This window comes from Diadema antillarum, unplaced genomic scaffold (assembly GCF_040938485.1).
Source record: "Diadema antillarum isolate AM-2024a unplaced genomic scaffold, OU_Dant_1.0 scf00000111, whole genome shotgun sequence".
NCBI lineage: Eukaryota > Metazoa > Echinodermata > Echinoidea > Diadematoida > Diadematidae > Diadema > Diadema antillarum.
Window position 1 is genome coordinate 1,271,211 of NW_027271000.1, and position 23,291 is coordinate 1,294,501.

General features: G+C 38.7%; 1 protein-coding gene across 1 annotated transcript in view; it reads left to right on the forward strand.

Annotated features, from left to right (window-relative positions):
• The window catches only part of LOC139719531 (E3 ubiquitin-protein ligase MIB1-like), a 297,101-nt gene that overhangs the window by 258,238 nt on the left and 15,572 nt on the right, over positions 1–23,291 (forward strand). The window contains 1 exon segment of the mRNA XM_071630944.1: positions 20,038–20,170. Within this exon segment, the coding sequence (XP_071487045.1) occupies positions 20,038–20,170 (133 nt within the window).

The following is a 23,291-nucleotide window of genomic DNA, read 5'->3' on the forward strand; positions in this document are numbered from 1 at the left end:
AGGTAGGGATTCCTGAATATATCTGAGTTCAGGCTAGCCTTCCCATTGCATGTTATCCCCATGCAATCAGATCTTTAAACTCATTACAAATGGATTATCGCAATCTGATTTGTGTGCTTAGGCAAGAAATTTCAAATTGCTTCTCTTCACTGGAATTTGTGTGATGTAAACAGTAGAAGCAAGTTGAACATTAATATAAAGATTTTCTCCCTTTTTTTTGGGAGGGGGGGGGGGGTAGAGGTTTCCCAAAATGAAGGTGTAAGGATTATTATTAACTCTGTGGAAAACTGGCCTCCATTCTGCGAGAGATAGAGATCAAAAGATGTTAGCTTGCTAGAAGTCTCCTAGTACCAGCGAGCTGACAACCAATGTGAAGAAAGGGATCGTTTGAGTGGAGAAATCTATCATAGGTAGTAGGAACCTGGGTGTAAATGTCAGCCTTTCCTGCCCTCCTCACCCTCTGGAACACTCTCACAAAGGACCTTTTATACCGGTCTTCCCCAATGAAAGGCAGGAGGGTTAGGGCAGGGTCAGTAGGTATAACAAGACTGGAATCTCGGTGTTTTTTTACCCCTTTCCTTTCTCACCATTTCCTCTCCGCTACCCTACTCTCCCCCAACCCCCCCTCTTCTCTCATACCTTGCTTTCACACGTACCAGGAGTGCTGAATTTGAATGCTAAAATACAAATCCGATTACAATTATGATTCAAATCGTTGTTCGTTCATACGACTGAGGAACGCTTTGCGGATTTTGCGGTTTTGAATTTCAGAGCAAGGAGGGGAGGTGTAGCTTCTTGCAGGTTCCCATCAGTCAATCACTATTGAACCGTAAGTAGCACGCGCTTTTACTGCAGTGCAAGTGTTTGAGGAGCGTGTTTTTTTTTTTTCTGCAGAAGTGGTTGAAAGTCCTGCCCCAAAAACACGATTGGAGGTCAATTACATTCACACTGACTTTTTGCTGCTTAATTCTGGCAAAACGTGATTGGAAAACACCTCCGGACCATCGTTTAAAACGTGATTGGAATGGCGATTCAAATCACCCTCCGCGATTCCAGTTTGCATTCACATGGCAAGAATGCTAAAAATTTGAAGCATGATTCTAGTAATGCGCTGTTTCAATCGTGTTTCAAAGTAAGCACTCTTGGTATTAAGTGAAAGCTAAGCTAGTCACTCCTTTTCACTCTCTCTCCGCCGGCCCCCTTCCCTCTCTCTGTTTCCCCTCCCTCTTTCTTTCTCTGCATGTATTGTGAAAGCATAGCTACAATGCAATATTATACATGTATTTGTGTGTATGTAAATGTTCATGAATATATATGTGAATATTATGAATATCATGTGTATGTGTGTTTGCATGAAACTTTCAACAAGTTCAGATTCTGTCAGATACTGTAATATAGAAAGGCCCGTATCTCAGAATTCTTCTATTTTGAATGCTAGATGAGCCTAGAATCTATGGGCAAATGAAAACAAACAAATAGACAAACTCGTACTAAAGTACATCATTGAAATCAGGGAAACCTTGTCATATCATTCTGATAAATCATATATGCCTTCTGCCATCATTTTTTTTTCTTTCTTCCATGCCTGTGATGCCCCATTATAATCTGCAAGTAAGGACTTTCATGTGCTGCTTAGAGTCATAAATAGAATCAATTTGGTAATGACATTGTTGTTCCTTCCCTTTTTTTCAATATTGGGGGGCGGGGGGCGGGGGGAACAATGGGATGAGGTTAACACATGCATAGACTTAAGCTATTATTTCAGGACTTGAAATGAATATTAAGTACAAATGTGTATATTTGTTATTTTACATTGTCAGTGATATAATAATTACATATTTGTGATGTCAGTTGTTAACAAAACGTGAAATAAGTATAAAGAAAGAGGGTTTTGTGGTATGATTAAGTTTTATTTTCGCAGATTTGCTTATAGATTGTAAGATGCAAATTTGGACATTTCGCGACATAATCTTAAAGTTTGATGGGGATGGGGTAGAATACATGCATCTACAGTGGACAATATGACTAATACCAATTGTTGTGCTGGTCACAGGTACATGGACCATGTTGCACTGTTGGGGGGTCATCAGGAAAGATTCATCTCAAACTGAGTCCAAGGGTAAAATAATCACAAAACGTGATTACTCGGATCTAGTTTTTTTTAAAAACAGAATGGGCACGGTTCAATCATCACACACAATATTTCTTTATAACCTTTTTCATTTGTAATGATGATTTAGAATGAGGTCAAAACATTTTTATCATTACAGCACAGTGAAGTAAAGCCATACAATTTTCCCCCTAGAAAAAAGTGATTAGAAAGGAAGATGTGCCGTGCTTGCTATTGGTCAGTTACAAACAATTTTTACGGATTTGTTATCAAAAGCTTGACTCCCGGCAGTGTATTTCTATTTTCATAGATTCGCCCTCCATCTGTTAATGCGATTACAAGCTGCTTCAGGCAGTTACCTTTTTTTTTTTTTAAATAAGATTTTTTACTTAACTGTTAGCCACATACATCATCACTGTCCATCACGAAAACATAGGGGTGGGACTGAAGAATAATACAGGCTTTGTTTTGGTAAGGGATATTAGTGGCACACTCCAGCCAGAATACAGACACCATACCTGTCTAAACTGTATGGAAGGGCTCTTGATATCCATGCCATATTTGGCTTAATTTGATTTCAAGCCAGCAATTGGTATTTCAAACTTTTTAACACACATATATTTCATATGTATATATATTTCTTGATGCACTGCTTTTTCCTTTCTCTTTTATTCTCCTAGTCTTGGTTTCAGACATGTACTACTTTTGATTTTTGGAGATCTTTGTAGACTCACATTTTCACTGACTCAAGGCAATCTGGGTATTATTTTCTGGTTGATCATCAGACTCGGAAGCAGGCACTGTTTTTCTTTTTTCTTTATCCTTGATCAGAGAGGGGGTACTTCAGTTTTCCCTCCTGTCTAGATTATGAGATTGAGTCAGGAACTCCAACTTACCATCTCCTAACTTTATTTCTTTAATATTCTCTTCTTGGTGCTGTTTGCTGTTTTTATGTAACTTTTGTAATCTTTTGAATTTTTTTTTTGTTGATAATTTTATTGTAATTTTTAAGAAAGAATTGTCAACGATATGTATTGCATTGGTAGACATCGTATGATGCATAGGGCCTTCCTAAGAATTTTTCACTCTACCTTCTGATGTATGTATTGTCATTCATTGCTTTGTATTCCTCCACATCATTACTTCTTATGGTGTCTTAGGGTGCATTCGAGCGCTCTAAAGCGAACAAAGCGTACCGTACCGAACTGTGCCAGATTTGGAGCGTTCGAGCGCTCTGTGGAGAAAGCGTACCTCACGAGTTATTTTTAGAAAAGGTCATGCATATTTGTTGCAAGAATGTCATCCACCTGGCGCTTGAACTACTTACACCTGTCCCGAACAAAGAGAATGATGTCTTTGCATTGTGACGTATGCGCATGATACGCGCACGCTTTACAACGAACTTTTGGTACGCTTTTGGTACGCTTTTGGTACGCTTTTGGAGTACATCGGGAAGTGGTCCACTTTTGGCTCGGTACAGTACGGTACGGTACACTCTAGGAGCGTTCGAACGCTCCTCTGGCGCTGGTACGGTACGGTACAGTTCGCTTTAGGAGAGCGCTCGAACGCACCCTTAGAATATCTTTCTGATCTTCTGTTTATTATGCTCATGTCTTTTTTATCTCTCCTTCTTTCTTCCTCTCTCTCTCTCTTATATCTTTCTCTCCCTATCTGTCATGCATGTATACATCTCTCTTTCCCTTTCTCTCTCTCTCCCATATATATACAATGTATATATGTGTATTGTATCTCCTCACTTTCATATACTGTATACGCTGAATATTTCGCTAGGTTTTTATTTTTGTGAATTTCGCGAGTCAGGTGCTATTTGTGAAATTAAAACATGCAAAAATATTGACTCTGATCCCGATATGAATGTGAGGCACAGATATATTTTATTTTCTCTGTTCAGTACAGTACTCCACGATCGCGAATTTAACCACTCGCGAAATCGTCGGGAAGACCCGATTTGCGAAAATTTAGACTCGCTAAATATAATGTGTATACAGTATATGGCATTGCACATTATATACATGTATGTACATATATCTCCTTTCTCTCTCATCTCTCTCTCTCTCTCTCTCTTGTATATATATGTCTTTCTCTCTCCTTCCTTTTGTTTTCTGTGACCTCAGGTCAGCTCTTAGATGAAACGATTACCATCTTATTAACCCGTTGAGGATGAGTCCAGAGAATTCTCGGGCAGGTGTCTATGGGAAATGCGTGTTGCAGCAAAATCAAACCGTCCTTAACGGGTTAACAAATCATTCTGTGTCTGATTCCATATTTTCCGCTGCATCTGCAGCATTTAATCTCATCTCATCTCGGGGAGGGAGACAGGGCATGAGAAACGGCTATGCAAATAAGCGATAAAATTTTGTCCTCCAGAGCAGATGTGAGTGTGATACGGGCATGGCCGGTAGTTAAAGAGAAGAGCTATCATCCCCGCACACCATCATAACACAATTTGCATCTCTGTTCCTCTCGCTCCCCGAACATGCATGTTCAAATTCCGCGACATCACGCACGGCGACCAGAGGACAATTTATTGTTGGCAAGGTGCTTCTGGGCTGCGGGTGGTGTTTAACACGCACAATTATCCATTATCCTACACTCGGCCGAGTGTTGGAGGGAGGGGAAATATTGTTCAGACAGGACTAATGCGGCGCTTATCCGACAATCTAGCATTTATGAATCGCCTGTTTGGCATATGCCGTGACCAAGACGTACTGTAAGCCATCGTGGAATTTGCATGTATTTTGTAATTCAAGCTTCTCTAAGGCCGTAACTCATTGTATAGTTGAAAAGGGTAACAAAACAAAAACACACACACACACACACACACACACACAACAAGAACAAACAAACAGAAGTTGTGTATGCACATTCCTAACAAGATCATCAAGATTAAATGATTCACAGAATGAAATCGTGCATTAACTCATGAAGTGCAGAAGAAATGTTACTGCAGAAATTATGTTGTCATTGTTGCATTGGCACCCCTTAGTTTGACTGTATACCTTACTTTGGGGAAAATTAGATGGATTTGGTCAAATTCCTAATAGACCTGTACAAAATCAGAAAGAAATTGGGCAAAATTGCCAATTTGAGAGAAAACTAGATTTTTTTTTTAATGAAAAATAAAAACAAAAAAAATTGTATGAAAAGGAAATACCTCATATGATACAAGTGTAAAAGGATCTTTGTGCTCTATCTTATAATCCCCCCTTCCCGTACAGAAAGGGTTATAGTTACTTTGTATTCAAGAAATAACATACACCCAATGCTGCCATGACCAACAGTTAAGGAGACAAATTATGGGTTTAAAGAAATGTTATACTTTTGTATGAGCAACATACATGTACAAAACAATTTGAAATGATAGTGGAAATTTAACAAATATATTAGCCATTACTCTATATCTGTGTCAATACTGCTGTTCACCCTTATATTTCGATCTTGATCCAAATACCAAGATTTTTGTTCAGACTGACAGAAATTTCCCGCTATTTGCCAATCGTGATAATTTGTCTACCAAACAGCACATGCCAGAAATCTACTTAAGGGAGGAGGTTATGTTTTCATCGACGTTTGTTTGTTGGTTTGTTCGTTTGACCCTGTGCAAAATAACTCAAAATGTAGAAAACAGATTTGGATGAAACATACACGAAAGGTTGAAAGTGACACAAGGAACAAATGAATAAATTTTGGTAGTGATCCGGGAATTTGTATAGATTTATGAAGGATTTTTATATTTTGTCAGGCAGGGTCAATGAACTTCGGAGTTCAAGCTGCACATTTTTTGAGGTTTGCATACGTGCACTAAAGTGCGTGCTCTAGTTTCTGCTAGGGCGAGGCGGGCCGCGCAGCTGTAGGTTGATGACGTAACAAAAGGCTTCTATATTTTTAGATCGGGCAATTTTCAGCATTCATACGTATGGGTGGAAGTCACTGACCTCTCTGGAAGAACAAAATCAGTTGTGGAAATTAGCTGCATGTTTGGCAGAGATCTGTGCTCTCAGAGTGCTTTTCTAGTTGTCATATGTGTTTCGAGTAGATGGGATAGAAAACCTCAGTGTTAACTTGCCCCAGTGTTCAGACACTCACTGAGGTGCAAATTATCATGCTACATTATTCTACAGTTTGGGGTCATAAAAGAAATGGGAAATTGTGTTTTGGCAATTTTTCTGGAACACTTTCTTGTTTATAGAGTAGTGTAATTAGGTATGTCTTCGAGGCCCCTTTTCATTTCTTATAAATCCTTTCAAACACTCTTCACTTTCAAATCTAGTGACCATGGTGTTTTACATATTTTTGTGTGTGTGTGTCCCTTTCATTGCGCAGCTAGACCGGCTTGAATAGACCCTGTACTTCAGAGCCACTTTTCTCAGTTCACACTTTTCTAGAGCGTATGCTTTCTTTCCAGAAGTAAAATAGGTTAGGAGAGTCCATTTGGATTGAGTTACACATCATTTTAAAGCTTAAACTCTTCTCTCTTGGAAAACCCATGTCTGGCGACTTTTTGATGGTTTTGTGATGCAAGGTCACATATATACTCTGTTTTAATAGACAAAGCAACATTCTGTATGGAGTTCACGTCCCTTTCCTAGTCAAAGTGGTACGTCATTGTCTTGCACACTTTACAGGCAATATTACCTCGATAAGAATTATAAGAAGTTGTGTGTCAACTCCATTTTTGGAGAGGATCTCAGAGGCGACAGGGCGTATAAACTGTCTACCGGTATGGCACCTCAAAGCAGGTAAAGAACAATGCTGGACAAACATAGGGGCTACTTTGAAAGCCAGCCTTGGGGTGGGGAAGTTTTACTTTTGGAAGCATATACAGTAATTTATAGCCATGAGATGGATTGAGGGGTAATGAATAGGGAGTGGTAGTCAGGAATCATTTCAGCAAGTAATAAATAAGATTTGATGGTTTATGGGACAGCGGTGTGTAGGAGGAAGCATGTTTCATCTCATGTTTCAGTAGCTCTGGTATCTCATTGGATGGCATCCTACCAAATGAGGTGTAACCCCGGTCCATATTTGTCTCTGGAAGTGTGAGCGCCCCCCAGGCTGGCTGAACTTTTGTTCCTCTTCTGCCCCTCTCCTCCACTCGGGAGGAGGGCGCAATGTCCGGCCACGCCCTGCTGAGAGGGGAGACACGTGCGCTGACCAAGTTTGGAGAAAATGGCATCTGGCCTGCCCCGTTGGAGAATTGCTGGAATTTTGTGAATGGGGAGAAGAGGGGAGGGATGGAGAGTTCGGGGGAGGGGGGCTGGTAGGAAGGTTTGGCACAGACAATTGGGCTTTCATGCTACCATGGCGACGGGAGGGGGAGATTAGAGGAAGAATGTGACATGGGATGCGGGTGATGGAGAGGGTGATGATGATGATGATGATGATGACATCGTTTGATAAGCTATTGCCTTGACAGGTGAAGAAATATTGCTGATAGAAATATATATACAATAAATGTACTTCAAATGCATTTCATACATTTCAAAGATGCATACACCTTCTAAATGTATTATGTATATATGACATATAAATTTATATATCTATGTTTACTATAGTTTGTGTGTGTAGGTTATTTGGGTGTACATTGTGTATACATACATATCTATACAGTGTGTGTATTTATAAATATATGTACTGTATATGTACATGTATAGGCAAGACTGTGTATTATTTTCCTTTCTTTGTTAGCTATGTGTGTTCAAACATTGATTCATGTTTTGTCCTTGTACACACTGCTCAGTGCAGTTCACTGCCGCTTAGGTAAGCATGTGCACTGCTGTAGTAATTTTCTGGTCGCTTGGTCTACCGGAAGACACTCATCTATTATACATGGTCGTACATACATTGCTCTTTGACTAGCTTGGATAAGTAACTAAGTCGTGGCAAAGAAACATGCTCAGCCATGTGAGTCCCTTCGTGGGGGGGGGGGGGGGGGAGGGAATGGGTAGAGATGGGACGGTGAACAGTTGTGGATAATCATTGCATAAAATGTCGTAGAAAACTTCGCAATTGTTATTCAGTGATTCGTTTCTTGGATTAACTCATAACAACAAAGGGGAAAAGAGCCGAAGTGTATGAATGAAGGGAAATTTTTTATTAATGATCTCTCCTGCGAAGAAGGCTAGCAGCCCCTGAGTCCCACAACATCTCGGTACGGTTGAGAAAACTTCATCATCCAGAATGCATTATTCATGCGAACGTGTCGCAATGTTTTATGCACCCGGTCCATTCCTTGCACTCGGCCACGGAGCTGCGATGGCGGGGAGAAATGGTAGTTTAGGGATGGAGGCAATAAAGCGGCGCAGGGTTTTTTAGTCGGCAACGAGGGATGATGCATGAGGGACATCCTCTGTTGCCACGGAGAATGGATGATGAAAGGGAAGGAGGAGAGAGTGGATGTCAAGGTATCTGGACCCTTTACCAATCACCACCAGTGAACTAGGAGGGAAGATCAGCCCACTACACAGTGTAAAATGACATCACATGGATTCACAATATATCTGTGGTCCCTCCAAAATCATTTGGCTGTGTTTACCATCTTTTCCATGTTTGAAGCACGTTTCAATACCCACTGTAAAAACGTGATTGCACAGGCCTTTCGGCTTGCGTTTCTGTGAGTTGTTGCATTTATCATCTCCATCGTAAGTCGAGAGGGAGGTATTGCCACTGGGCAGCTCCACTGCGCAGTTTGACCCAAGGAGCAGAGATTTGTAGTTGGCAGTGGTGGTGTGGGCAGGTCCAAGCCTTAAATGTGTTTCAGACAACTTTGCATTTGACATCTCTACCAGAAATGCTTTTGTGGATCAAACGCCTTTGCAATCGCACTTTTTTCGGCAGGTTTGGTTAGAAAGGTGTTTCATCCACATAATCAAAACAGCTTTGCTTTCTAATCGACTGCCCAAAACTCCCTGAAATCTAAAGGGATGGTAAAGTATTGGTGGAGGTGAGAAGTGGGCTTTTAACTTTTTGTGAGATACCAAGAAAACACTTATGAAATAGTACAGAGCATACCAATTCTATGAGGAATTCAAAGTTAATTTGATGAAAATCGGGTTTGGAATGACTGAAACATCCAAAAACAAAGTAAAACAAAGTGATCGTAATAAAGTGTGGGTCCCACACTTTATTAGAATCGCTCTTTTTTTGATATCTCAGCCATTTCAAAACCAATTTTCTTCAAATAAACATTGAATTCCCCATAGAATTACATGCTCTTTCATATTTCATAAAGAGGTTTCTCATTATCTCACCAAATAATGTTAGAAACCTGAAATTAGGTCTCAACCAAAAGTATACGATCCCTTTCATTTGAAACCTTAATTTTATGCCAAAAGTGAGTTTATAGCTGCACCCATTATGCTCCCTGATCGTGACGGATCAGTTTGCCATGTTGCTCTGCAGGATGGAGTCCCAAGAAGCCAACCATCCAACCCCCTAACTCTCTCCAGCACCCTCCCCCCCCCCCCCCCCCCCCCAGAAGAAGTGAAACTCGGGTATTTTTTGTTGGGTTGTACAGCACTAAACTTGTTTCCTAACTTTTGACACTTACCATGCTGGTGTTGACAATGAAAAAAAAATATATGAATGCATATTTTGGAGCTTTAAGCCATTTTGTACATTGTTCGCCAATTGGCACAAATGTCTAGAAACTAATTGTTTAATAGTGAAGATAGATTACCCAGTCCCCCTTTCTCCATTGCACCACTTTGGCCTTCCTGTTGAACTGAGGCACATTGCTTTACAAATTGTACCTCAGTTAACTCTCCAGAGTAGGTCAAATTTAGATGGATTGCTATAAAATGCTGATGAAAAATGTGACAAATTAAGTACCAGGGTACATCTCAGGGTTAAGCAGGCTAGTAGGAAGAGGCTAAGTACTACTCTTCAAGAACTAGAGGGTGCCTTATGATCAAAACTCAGGATTGTTACATCACACCAGCTCCAAAAACTCTTACCCATAATTCCCTTGATTGCCTGGAAGGCGTCTTCATTGACATAAGCGATCCTAATAAAAGATGTATCCCACCTTTTATTAGGATTGCTTTGTTTTGGATATCTCAGCCAGTTCAAAACCGATTTTCATCAAATACACGTGCAGACTTTGAATTCCCCCTCAGAATTGTATGCTTTTTCATATTTTATAAGAGGTTTGTCATTATGTCAAAAAATAATCATCAGAAAATGTTTGAAACCTTAAGCCCCATCTGAACTAAAACTGTGTCATTCCTTTGATAGCAGAAATTATGTCAGTGTTTGTGTGTTTCAGATCAGTGAAAAGATGATGCTAGCCATGTGAAAGCTCTGTGGCTCTTATAATATATTTCTGATTGAATCATTTTTCTTTTCTATTATTGATAATGTTTAGTTTTTGCTCATCTGAAGAGATTTAAACCTCACACTAAAAATGGGTCAGATTGATTGCGTTTTATGATTATCATTACTTACTTTTACCTTGATTTAGTACTGATATCAAAGAAGAGATTGAAATTTGAATTGAATTTATTCCCACTTTTCATATCAGGCATTAAAGCAACAAACAACATATTTAGTAATAATACACATACCAAAAATAGAAAATACCAAACATAAAAATGATAGTGGAGGAATCACAAAAAGCATACGAGAGAGGCCTGTTCATAGTGATCCCCTTGGTAAAGTAATACCGTTTTGATTTACAAACATGATCAATGAACTTCAAGTTTAAAAAAAGCATACAAAATATGAGGGTATAGAAAAAAAGAAAAGAAGGAAGTGTCGCACAAATTACACTGAGCTTCAAGTTTATCAAGCAATATACAGTCTGTTGAATTGATTTAAAAACTTACTGCACTTAACTGAATTTGACAAATTCTTCTAAAAAGGATTGAACCATTCTGAAAAATAGAAAATTGTGACATTTTAATACAATTGAATGGAGGATGAATATTACAAGCATTTCTTGTATTGTAATTATGAAATGAATGAAAATTGACAATATGATTAACTCGTGTGTGTAGTATTCATTAATTAAGAACAGAAGTTCACTATAAACTGTCAATGGCTTCATCTACTCTCTCCCTTATGGACACCTGATTACTAAATAAATTCAAGTACATTTGCTGCAAAATTTGTTGTGTTTGACCAAAGCTTATCCAACGTATTACAACTAGAGTTGCAAAGCGTTTCAAATTTTTAATCAGAGGGGGAAGAAAAACGAGCAAACAAACCCAGAATGAATTTGAAAGAAACAGGGGAAACAGATATCTCTTTACTGGGAATTAGGGCCTAAAGACCATGGATGATTAAAGCTACATCGGCAAACGAGTGGATTCATTTCTGTCGAGGAGGCCATGGAACTATTCAAGATTCTTTCAGCTGACCTCGGAATGGTGATCCAATCAGACCCAGTTTAATTAGAGATGGGAGTGGCGCCCAAGTTGCGTGTCACATGATATCGGGAGAAATACACACAATGGAAAATGAGTGCACATGCTTGTCGGTGGGTTTATATGTGTGGATGTGGGTGTTTGTGGATGTAATGTGTAGCCATCGAGATGTTCTTTATCTGATACTCAGGAGAAATAGACAAAGAAAAGTACTGACATTGTTCGTCCTGTCATTAATTCCAATGTGTTGCTAGCTAGACAGGCATCAGAGAATATTGGAGTGGTATGTCCATATACTCACAGACGCACACACAAACACCCCCATACTCTCCACAGACATACAGCTGTACTAGTGTCAAATGCACACACACAGACACACACACAGACACACACACAGACACAAACACACAGACACACTCACACATGTGATCCTACATGTATGTAGTTTTGAGGACAAGTATAGAAATTGAATGCAAATGTACCTTATCAGTCGTAGCTGGAGCATAATTTTATTTTTCAGGATTGATTGTTATCTGTTATCCATAGGAATGCAGCTACAATATTGTTATTGAGATAAACATTGATCAAATGATGGAAAACTGGTAAACTAATGGAAAACTGGTAAAATAATGGAAAATTTGCCCCAATTTCACATCTGCTTGTGTTCAGTGCTTCTTGTTTTCAAACCGTTCTTCATTTTTAGAAGTAGATTCCCGTCAGCTGATGCTTTATTTCATCAACAGACACATTTATATGATATAATTACTTAATTAATTAGTGTATAAAGATAACTGCAGCAATATACCCACTGAGGTTAAAATAAGTTGTTTTGATGCATTGCTCCACATACCCATATTCTTGTAATTAGCCTTTGGAGTACACAGTGTTTGGTAAGTTTGTCTGTAGTTTGCTGACTTTCAATGTTTTTGAAATTTACCACAAATCGCTATGGAATTATCTTTGTTGTACATTGACTATTTAAAGCTAGTCTACACTGATTTTTCATGACATACATGTAGACTCAATTGGCAGATTCTGTTCACACACATGAAAAAAGATTGTCAGGTATTGATATGATGATGTGACTACATTTGTCACATGCAGTACTTAATGGAGAGTAGTTCAACATCTTCACAAGATCAGAATGATGTTGATTGAGCAAGACATGTGAACTTCTATACTAGAAACGCAATGATTGTATTTTGGAATACTCTCGGCGAAGATGCATTTGATAGTGTTTATTAATGTTCTAACCCCCTTTAAAGTCTACTGTATATCAGTACTCTTTAGTTGTTGTTTGGGGGCAGAATGATGTTTTTGTCTTTGTTTTTTTCTCTTTTTCTTGTGTTTTTGCTGGCTAAACGCAGAGAAAATAAGAAGACAGAATTGTATGTATAAAAAAGGCGCTGGGTTACAATTTTGAATTTCACCGAGGGATAGGATAAGAGAACACAGAAATGTAAACGAAGTAAGTGCTACTCTGTATGACTAGATTGCAAAGAAAGTTTAATATAGATGAATTGACGTGAGTAGGTGATATGAAATACATTGTAGATTCATACATGTAGTATGACATGTAGGTTATCATTGTACATTCACTGGAAGCATTTTCCCCTCATTTTACCACAAAGGTCGTAGTTGGGTCATCCAAAGTTTTGGCTGGTATTAGTGCCTAGACAAGTAAAGCCAAATCATAATGCCGGAGTCTCTGGGGAAATCTTCATCTGCGGTCTGGGGACCTTTGATTAGCTGCAACGTCAGTGGCCGATTGATGGAGGAACATGACACCACCGTTAACAAGGATTCCGACTTACATTATTTCAACAGTAATTTCTGCGCATAAATGATATGTGCAATGCTAACAAAAATGTCGCTAAGCCTGCTGTCCTAGGGGACCCTGATACAAATGTCTTTATTCTTAACTCTGGAATTTTATTCACATCACGCAAGTGTAAAAGATCAGCTACAGATGTATGTCGCGGAACAATGTGACTGATTTGTTTGTGGCTCTGCTTTCTATGAAGAGAGAGGTCTTAAAACTGTCTCTGCTTTCTTTTATTTTACAAGCACACACACTCATACACACTAACGAACGCACGCAGATTCAGGCACGCACAAACACACATTGCAAACAATTAATTCATCGCTTACTGTGATGACGCAGATGGTATTTCATGGCTTCTTTGACAAAGTGATTGCATTACATCAGAAATTATATGCACCGCTTTCCTGTTGCCTTTATGACTTTCAGGCGTAGCTTTCGTATTGCCTTTACAATAGTTCACTTTCTAAGCTGTACTGTTCACATAATAAAGTAGAGATAAAGTACTGTATTAGGTGAAATTTTCACTTTCAGATATTTTTGCAATTCGCCACTTGTCTGACATTTTTGCATGTTGTCAATTGTGCAGTTGCAAGGGTCTAGTAATTGTTGATTCACCATTCAAAAAAAAAAAAGTTAGAATGAGTAAATAAGCAATTGACAATACTAGTACTAAATGTTTTTACTCAGTGATTGCCTGTACATGAATAGGTAATGCGTTCTGCATGTGATGCACTGTACAAGTATGTTATTGTTACGGTCCCAGAGTTAGGCAAATTGGGACTCCACTTGAAAGTTGGTAGGGCAAGTCTTATGGGTGGACACATTAACTGAGAACATTGTTTGTATATGTGGTTCTTCCTTTCCCCTTACCACGAACGAGCCCCGTAGAGTTTATCACCCCCAAGTAGACTCCCTGTCCCCAGACCAGACCACAAATGGTCATTGGTAACGGTCACTGTAGAATACAGTCATTGTATACAAGAAGGTGATGAATGATGCTTTGATGTTGTAAGAAATTAAGAGTGAGGTTGAGGAGTATATCTTGGGACGCTGACTGGAGTAAAGGGCAGTCTTGGAATGAGCACTGGCGTGTCATAGTCATGTAATCTTGCGAGCTCGAACAAAAGACTACTTTTGAGACATGAACCATCGAAATGACTGGGTGCCTGGTTTCTTCTTGTGTCCTTTAGAGTTTAACTCTGTCTTGGGTACCAACTCGGCGGTCCCAACATTATTATGTGGCACACCTATCGCTACAGTCATGTCAATGGCACACACAGCATGATAAACCCACAGTAGTTACTAGTTGCACATGATCTTGTGGTGGCATGGCTTGATTTCTGTGAAGAAATGTATTTGGTTTGGACATTGTTGTTTTTGTGTGTTTATACGCTCGGGTGTTGTCATTTTAGCAATTCAAAGGCGATTTGCAAAATCTTCAAAAATATTGAAATAAAACAAAGTGCTGCAAGAATTGAAAATCACGAAAATAAAACCACTGCAAAAATTTCAGCTTGTGCAGTAATAATACAGTTTTCTTCCATTTAGACGCCACTTGCACAGAACCAAGTCCTCTGGGTGGTGTCAGAACAATGTACCAGTAAACTAAACAGTGGATGAAGAGGAAGAGCAAGAAAGTCGTGAGAGAAGGAGAAGGAGAAAGTAAAGGAGTTAATGCCTTCAAATGCATGCAAGGTTGCATGTTCAATACTTCTTGGAATCTCACATTTACTAGGACGCAGGTAAACTATCACTTTTGATTTCTGAACGGTACCTAATTTCTTTTTTTCTTTTTTCCCCCAAATCACTTGATTTCTGGATTTAAAAAAGAAAGAGCTTTGAAACTTTGTTATTAGTATAAGATATGTAAACATATATAATACTATTAAAGCTTTTAAAACTTTTTCAGGATTGTGTGGTGACTGGTAGCAATAATTGTTACCAACATGCACTGTACGCATAGGTAAATTGAAGGGAGGTACATTGTACCACATGGTGATGGTGCACATAATTTGTGTGCAGACACATGTGGGTGGAATGTACGGAACAGATAGATGCAGAATCTAGGGATGAAGAAGAAAATGATATATTGTGGATATGATCGTAATATAACGCGAGATGAACTGCAAGGAAGGTTTGATATTTTGATGAAAGACGAGAGTTATAGATAGTACAATCCTCATAGAAGTGTAGCATACACAGCAAAGGTATGACCAAAGAGGTATCAGTTTGCAGTAGAAGGTACTTCTTTATCACACTATAGTTTGATTGATGGATTGATGGAAAGCATTACAAATAATATAAAACATCAGGGAGAAGAGAGATAGATTGAGAGAATGATAGAAAGAAAGAGAAAGAGAGGGAGGAAGAGAGAACTATATATCCCTCCTACAAGTGAATATACACATCTACACATGCCGACATTTATCCTTCCAACAAGTTGTGTGCAGTACCACACTCACCTCGCCCGTGAAGCCGCTGCGGCAGAATAGGGAGAATTCCCCAAGCAAACACCAGCCCTCGATGCAATGATGATGCTCACGTATCTCCCCCATCTGCCAGATGAGCAGGTTGCCAACGACGACGACAACGATGACGAAGATGCGGCGCCGGAAGATGCTGGAGAGAGGAGCCCCACATTTGGCACGAGGCATGGGAGGATCGTAAATGCTAGAAATCATTAAGGTGGTGTATTGTAAAGGTAGAAAGGACGTGCCATTTTTTTCTCTCTCTCCCTCTTAGCCTCACCACTCCCAGGCCATGTCATTTTCTACCCCGTGGAGGAGACGAGAAAAGAGAGTGAGAGAGGTGGATTTCACCGTTTCTTAATTTAGCACGCTCGGTGGTTATTTATAGATGCGGTGCGCTGAATGGACAATCCAGTGTGAGAGAGAGAGAGAGAGAGGAGGTGGATAGAACAGGGAGATGAGTCGGTGGGAAGAGGGGAAAAAAATGAGACACTCAAGATCTATTTTTAGACCGTGTTTGCGGAGGGAGATTGATGTGATAAGATTCCTTTCTGAATCTTCGTGTCAGGGACGATAAGGACTAAAGAATAAAATGCTAATGAAGCAGGGTGACCAGTTTGCCCCAGCCCCCCCCCCCCCCCCCCCCCCTCTCTCCATGTGTAGAAAAAAGAATATATCTCATTAAAAATACTCTTGGCATTTTGGTTGGGGATAAGAATGAGGTGTCAGATCCACCCACGGAAGATATCAGATTGGATGCGTGTGTATATCTCACACAACATCTTGCAGGGATTTGTGCTTGTGAGCGAGCCGATCAACAGATATCGTGGTACTTCGCTGAATTGATCACCTTTCGCTGCCCACTGCGGTATATTTGAAAAGCGTGACTAGTGCAGCCGTGCTAGAATAGAATTGTCCATCAGTGAATTTTGGTATAGACACAACAGCCAATTAAAAGAAGTCTTTATTGCTCGATATTTTGCTCAAATTGGGTTGCTGGCAAAAGCCTGTTGTGTAGGCATTTGCCGAAGCGTACAGAGATTCCCGAATATTCAGAATCAACCCATTCTTCACCATACTTGGTCTCCTCATGAAGCTGTCGATCTTTTTTCATCTAACATAAATAATATACAATTTGCCTGATACTGTATAAGCTGTTAGTTTAGCGAGGGTTTAATTTTTGCAAATTTCGCGAATCACAGTTGAATCGCGAATTTAACAACACGCGAAAATGACTCCATGCGCTGTTTTGATAGAGCATTAACGTCAGCGTCCGCGTCGTTTCGCGAAAATAACATCTCGCGAAAATGTCTGTGACCTCGTCATTGGCGAAAATATCTGTACGCGAAAATAACAGCGTATACAGTACACGATTCACTGTTTCCTTGTTATGTAATGCGAATGATATGCAATTATGATGTAGCCAGTAAATTTCACATTTATAGTAACTCTGGTTTGGGATCAGCAGATTTAATACCACTTGACAGACATAAGGATTGATTGTCACCTGTAACCACAATCTCAGACATGGCAAACCAGCTCACCATGTCGTCATTCTCAGAAAAAAAAAATTAAAACAAATGTGACCGGCGACAACGGTTTCAGGCAAAAGTCGGGAATTTTGAAAATTCATTTTTCACTGAATCACATTGCCCATTTCCTTAGCTTTGCATTGATATAAAACACTTGTATTCTTCGGCACCATAAGTGGGCATAGAAAGAGAAATAAAATGCGCTTTTTAAGTTGTTAGCCTGACAAAATTGCGAGAAAACAGGCTTTGAAGATTCACCTCTTTCTCAAACAATGTCCGAGCGGCGATGTGAGGGGAGAATCACCCATCCGTACGATGGTGCCAATCGATGTTAAGCTCCGCCTCTAGCAACCACATCGCCTTCTGATTGGCTCACTGAGAGAGTCAAATTTCCCGGGCACCTTCCTCGGAGCTCAGCGTATGGAGCCGAAAAACAATGCGTTTCGCTCGAGTTTGTTTACCAGTACGTCTTTCAATATGGCGAATACGATAATTGCACGTATGGTGTACATGTACATGAACATTGTGTATGGTGCACACATTACGCAATGGCATCCACACGCCATGACCGTGTGCATGTAACAGGAGCGGTGGTGAATCCACACATTTACAAATCGCGTTTTCATTGTGGTTAATTTGTCTTTATCATTGGCGACCTTTTTGAAGGCAAAAAATTGCTAGTGCTGGCAAGGGTCACGCTTCCTGTTTGTTTTACTTTTACAAGAGAAGCATATGTTGCTTTGTTTGGTGGTGCTGATTAAATTAAAACAAACAAACAAACAAACACGACTCGTTAGTTTGGTGCCATCTTTTGACGTGTAGTATTTGAATATAATTGGTCACATGTCACCGCGCCTTTCCTCTCATCTACCTTCCATTGAGTCAGTCTGCTGTCATAATTTTTACTACTTGTACAAGTACAAAAATTTGAGAATATTTAGATTTCTTTTCACACGATTATGTCATGCTACATGATTTTTGTTTCACTTCTGTTGTCGAACATTGCGGTAGAATAGTGTGGATAGAAAGCCAAACGAAGAGCACGCACTACAGAGTGAGCGTATTATAAACCACTATAGCAAGAACAATGGAGCATGTAATCGTGCACGCGTGGACAAAGCATTCCCCAAACGCTGCAACTGGTGTCTCCGAAAGCCAAATTATGTAAATGTATGCGACGCACCAGCCAATCGCATGCGAGACCCTGCGCCGTAGCAACGCTGGGGATATTGGCGCGGCGTTCGAAAGAAGCTCGAAACTGACGAGTGCGATCCAACATAGGGTGCTTAAAATTCCATTTTTGATAGGAAAAACTTAGTCTTATGCTATGAAATTTAGTGTAGATGTAGAAAACATATCAAAGATTCGATTTCTGCAAAAACCCTAAATCGACAAAAATAATGCTCAAAATCTTTGTACCCCGCCTAGGAGGGAATTTGCTCTTGTGACTTTTGCCTGAAACCGTTGTCGCGGGTCACAAATCTTGCGTGGAAAAGTTTCTGAGCCTGAGGTTTATTGGAATGTTTTCTAGCATCTAATGCAAGTTTGAATCATGTCTGCGTAATCACATTCTACAAAAAAAAAATAAATGAATGAATAAACGACAGATATGTTTACCTAGGACACTTATACGTCTGTGCTGCATTGTAACTTAACCCATTGAGGACGGGCTGATTTTGCTATAACACGCAGTTCCCATAGACACCTGCCCTAGTGTACCCGGGACTCGTCCTTAACGGATTAAATGTAAATAGAGGATAGGATGAAAATGTTGGGTGATGCTTTACATAGACATGATTTCACTTTGACATCACTAATGTCATGTTTTCATTATCAGTAACGTAAATGATAATGATAACCTGTTGAGGACGAGTCCTGAGTATACGTACTTGGGCAGGTTTCTATGGGAAATGCATGTTGTAGCAAAATCAGCCCATCCTCAATGGGATAAATTGTGGAATTATTCATAAATCAGAAGTGATAGATCAGATGTGACAGAGAATACAATTATCTTGTTTGCATTTTGTTTTGATTGTATTATTTAGAATTTCATAATGCATCACACTTCTAATAACGGTATCAACTTTCCATGAATGTTCACAAGGATGATAATGTTAAAAAGCCCTTCTCTTTTTTTTCTCTCCTATCTTTGTACCCATTCATCTTTCTATCGTTATACCTCTATGAATGCATCTTTTGATATCTTCATGTATTTGTTGTTCATCTTTCCATCTATCAACCTATCTGCTCATATACTTATCTCTTCTATTCAAATATCTATTGATCAATTTACGATGTAACTATCTTTGCATATATCTGTTTGTACATTTATGTATCTTTTAACTTATATATCTTTAATTTACACAACATTGTATCTCTCTAAATAGATAAATAGATAGATAGATAGATAGATAGATACATGTAGATAGATAGATAAATAAATAAATAAATAAATAAACAAACAAATAATAAATAAATTAATAAATAGATAAATGAATGAATGAATGAATGAATAAATACATAAATAAATAAATAAATAAATAAATAAATAAATAAATAAATAAATAAATAAATAAATAAATAAATAAATAAATAAATAAATAAATGAATAAGTAAATAAATAAATAAATAAATAAATAGATAAATTAATTAATTTGTCTATCCATCTATCAACCTATCTACCAATCCACATCTCTTCTTTCTCTCATTCCTACAGTGCCATGCGAATTCTCCTGTCCCGCCTCCCGCGTCCATGGATAGTTGATGAGAAGAAGGATGATGGTTACACCGCCCTGCACTTAGCTGCACTCAATAACCACGTAGAGGTTGCTGAGCTCCTGGTCAATCAGGTACGTGTACCGTATGTCCAAAAAGAATAACAACGGGATCCTCCGTAACGATAACGTTAAAAATAGTAAATCAATCAAAGTACAATTTCAGGGTTTGAAACTGTAACTTATTCCCCACCTCTTACAGAAAATCCCGTCCGATTTGCTTCAGTGGTCAAAGAGAAATGAGGATTTCTGTAGAGCATGTCAGGAATCCCTTCCCTCCAAGTTCTGTCCATTGTGTTCACACATACTCTAATATGCAGTTCCAAGAGTATCCAAGTGCTACACTTGGAAGAAGCAGACCCATGGTATCCTTTACGCTGATCCACATTTTTCTGCAACCACTTAACAAAATGCAAGGGAGTTTTGTGCAAAATGTACTAGGTAAAATGTTATTCGACCCTGAAATAGCATTCATAAGCTTTAATCATATTGAAAGTTATCCATGGGGAAATCCGATTGCAATTCTTTTGTTGTTGTTGGGGGGGGGGAGGCATACTGTATTCTTCTTTGCACACCCCTTACTTAACCCATCAACTCCTAGGATGATTTGTAGCAAAAATTATCATTTTCCCTCTTAAAATTGACAACTGGGAAATGCATTTTGCATCCTGTGATATATGAAGCCTATATGGAACTTAATACATTGTTTAAACCCAAAATGCGTATGAAATCAGAAGAAAAAAAAAATATTGCCAATTTGACATTGAAACATTCATCTTAATCCTTTTACTTAAAACATGTTGCCAATTGAGAGGTCAGTTATAGATTTGGTGATATAAAGACTTTGAATAATTTTGCTGTCAGAAGTAATTGTATAGCAGTATAGGACTGAACTAAGGCTCATGTGAAATAGAAGCTTTTAATTCTACCTTGTGTAACAGGGAATAATTTACAAAATCGTATTCGATTGGCAAGTTTACCACTCTAAAAATTAATCACAAATAAACACAAACAATATGAAAAAAAAAAATATCCAAAGACACAAAAGGACATTTTTATACCAATGGGCTTCAAAGTTTATAGGTACAGCCGAGGGCCTACTAGAGATTCGGCATTCAACTGAAATACAATTGTACTACAGATAAACTTGAAAGACTATATCAATGCGCTTTAGAAAAACTAGAATTTCTAGTTTCTACTTTCTAGAAGTTCCTTCTGCAAATATTTTCTGACTTTGAAATCCATTCAGTAGATGGGTAACACAGAGCTGCCAAGCTGCCCTGATTCTGCAAAGTGAAAATTGAAATCTCTTGTTATGTTCTGACAATAAAGAGTCTACCTGATTTGGAAATCCATTCTACTTTCTGAGAAGTACAAGTATGACACACTAATTGAGCATCTCCTTAGTAGCTCTTGAAATCTCCCTGATTCGGATAAGGGAATATTCATAAAATAGTTACATTATATAATACATATATATACATACATGTATATACAATTTTTCAGAACTTTCAGAAAAAAAAAAAGTAGAAGCACTGCGTCAGAAGATTTTCTTGACAATACGGATTAATATTTTATCGGGCCAGCATGGGGGAAGGTTATACTAACATTTTTTTTTTTTCCAGGATGACAGTGACAGAAGTTGCCATGGCAACCGTACATTACCCAGATCCATCGACTGCATCTGTGTTCCCCTTTCTCACAGATGATATTGTATGTCAGGCAGTGAACTCCACAAGCAGATGGAGAGATAAGCATATGAGAGCCTGCAATGATTTTATGCCTTACTTTGTCTTGCCTCACTTTAGTTTGGTCTTCCAGCCGGCCTGACTATACCGTATGTCCCCCCCCCCCCCAAAAAAAAAAAAAAATAAATAAATAAAATAAAAAAGTTTAAAAAAAATGTTGCCTCTAAACGCCGCAAACAATAGTCTGGCTTCCAAAGATAGTGAATCAACGTCCAAGTACAATTTCAGGGTATGAAACTATAACTCATTGCTCACATCTCACAGAAAACGGGGTCCCCTACTCGATTCTTATTGCTTCAGCTTCATTGGTCAAAGAGAAATGAGGAATTTTGTAGAGGATGTCAGAAATCTCTTCCCTCCAAGTTCTGTCTATTGTGTTCACACATTAATTTGCATTTCCAAGAACATCCAAGTATTAAACTTGGAAGAATCAGACTCATGACATGCTTTACAGCAATCCACATTTCTCTGTGACCACTTTACGAAAGTGAATAGGGTTTTCTTCAAAATAGAGCTAAGATGTTATATTTTAAGACCCTAAAGTAGCATTTAGACCATTTAATCATATTGGGTATTATCAATGTGAAAAGTGAATTGTCATTTTTTTTTGGGGGGGGACATACTGTATTTAACCCTTTTTGTGCCAGAGACATTGAACAGTGTGTATAACACTATAGGGTTTTCTGTGTCGATCAACTCTCAAAGCACACGAAGGGTTAAATCAGTTTTGAGTATCAGTTCCTGGAAATGCCTTGATTGATGTCATGGAACATTATTCTTCATAGATACTTACATCTCCTCTCACATCTTTTCTCAATGATTTCATGGCTGTAATTTTCATTCTTATTTCTAAAGAGATTTTTTTTTCCTCCTTTAGGAATAGGGTACATAGGGGTTTAATAGTATTCATGCTGTTTGTTTTCAGTGCAACTTAACATGGCAACACGCTTGCAAAACTTTAAGAGGAGTTTGCTAATACAGACGAACTTATAGTGCTTAGAATGACAACCAGCTGTATGCATGTTGTGTGCATTCCCTGCTCACTGTATAACATTTGATAGATATGATAAGGTTGCTATTTTCTCAGGACCTGTAGGAAATGTCTGAAGAAGGGGGCTACTGGCATGTCTCTGTATCACTATCAATTAAACTGCCAAATCATCGAGACATTGCTGGAAGCAGCTTAGTTTAAACTGTAACAACTTTGACTTTGCATTTTCTGATTTCCTGCACGTTTTCAGTGACTGTTAACTTTTTTTTTCCAGTAAACTCAAACTCAAGTCAACTTCTATGAGACCCATTTTTGTATCAAGGAAATTACATTTTTTTTTTCAATTTGTTGGTTTTTAACCCATTGAGGACGAGTCCCAAGTATACTCGGGCAGGTGTCTATGGGAAATGCATGTTGTAGCAAAATCAAACCATTCTCAAAGGGTTAAAAGTTTTCA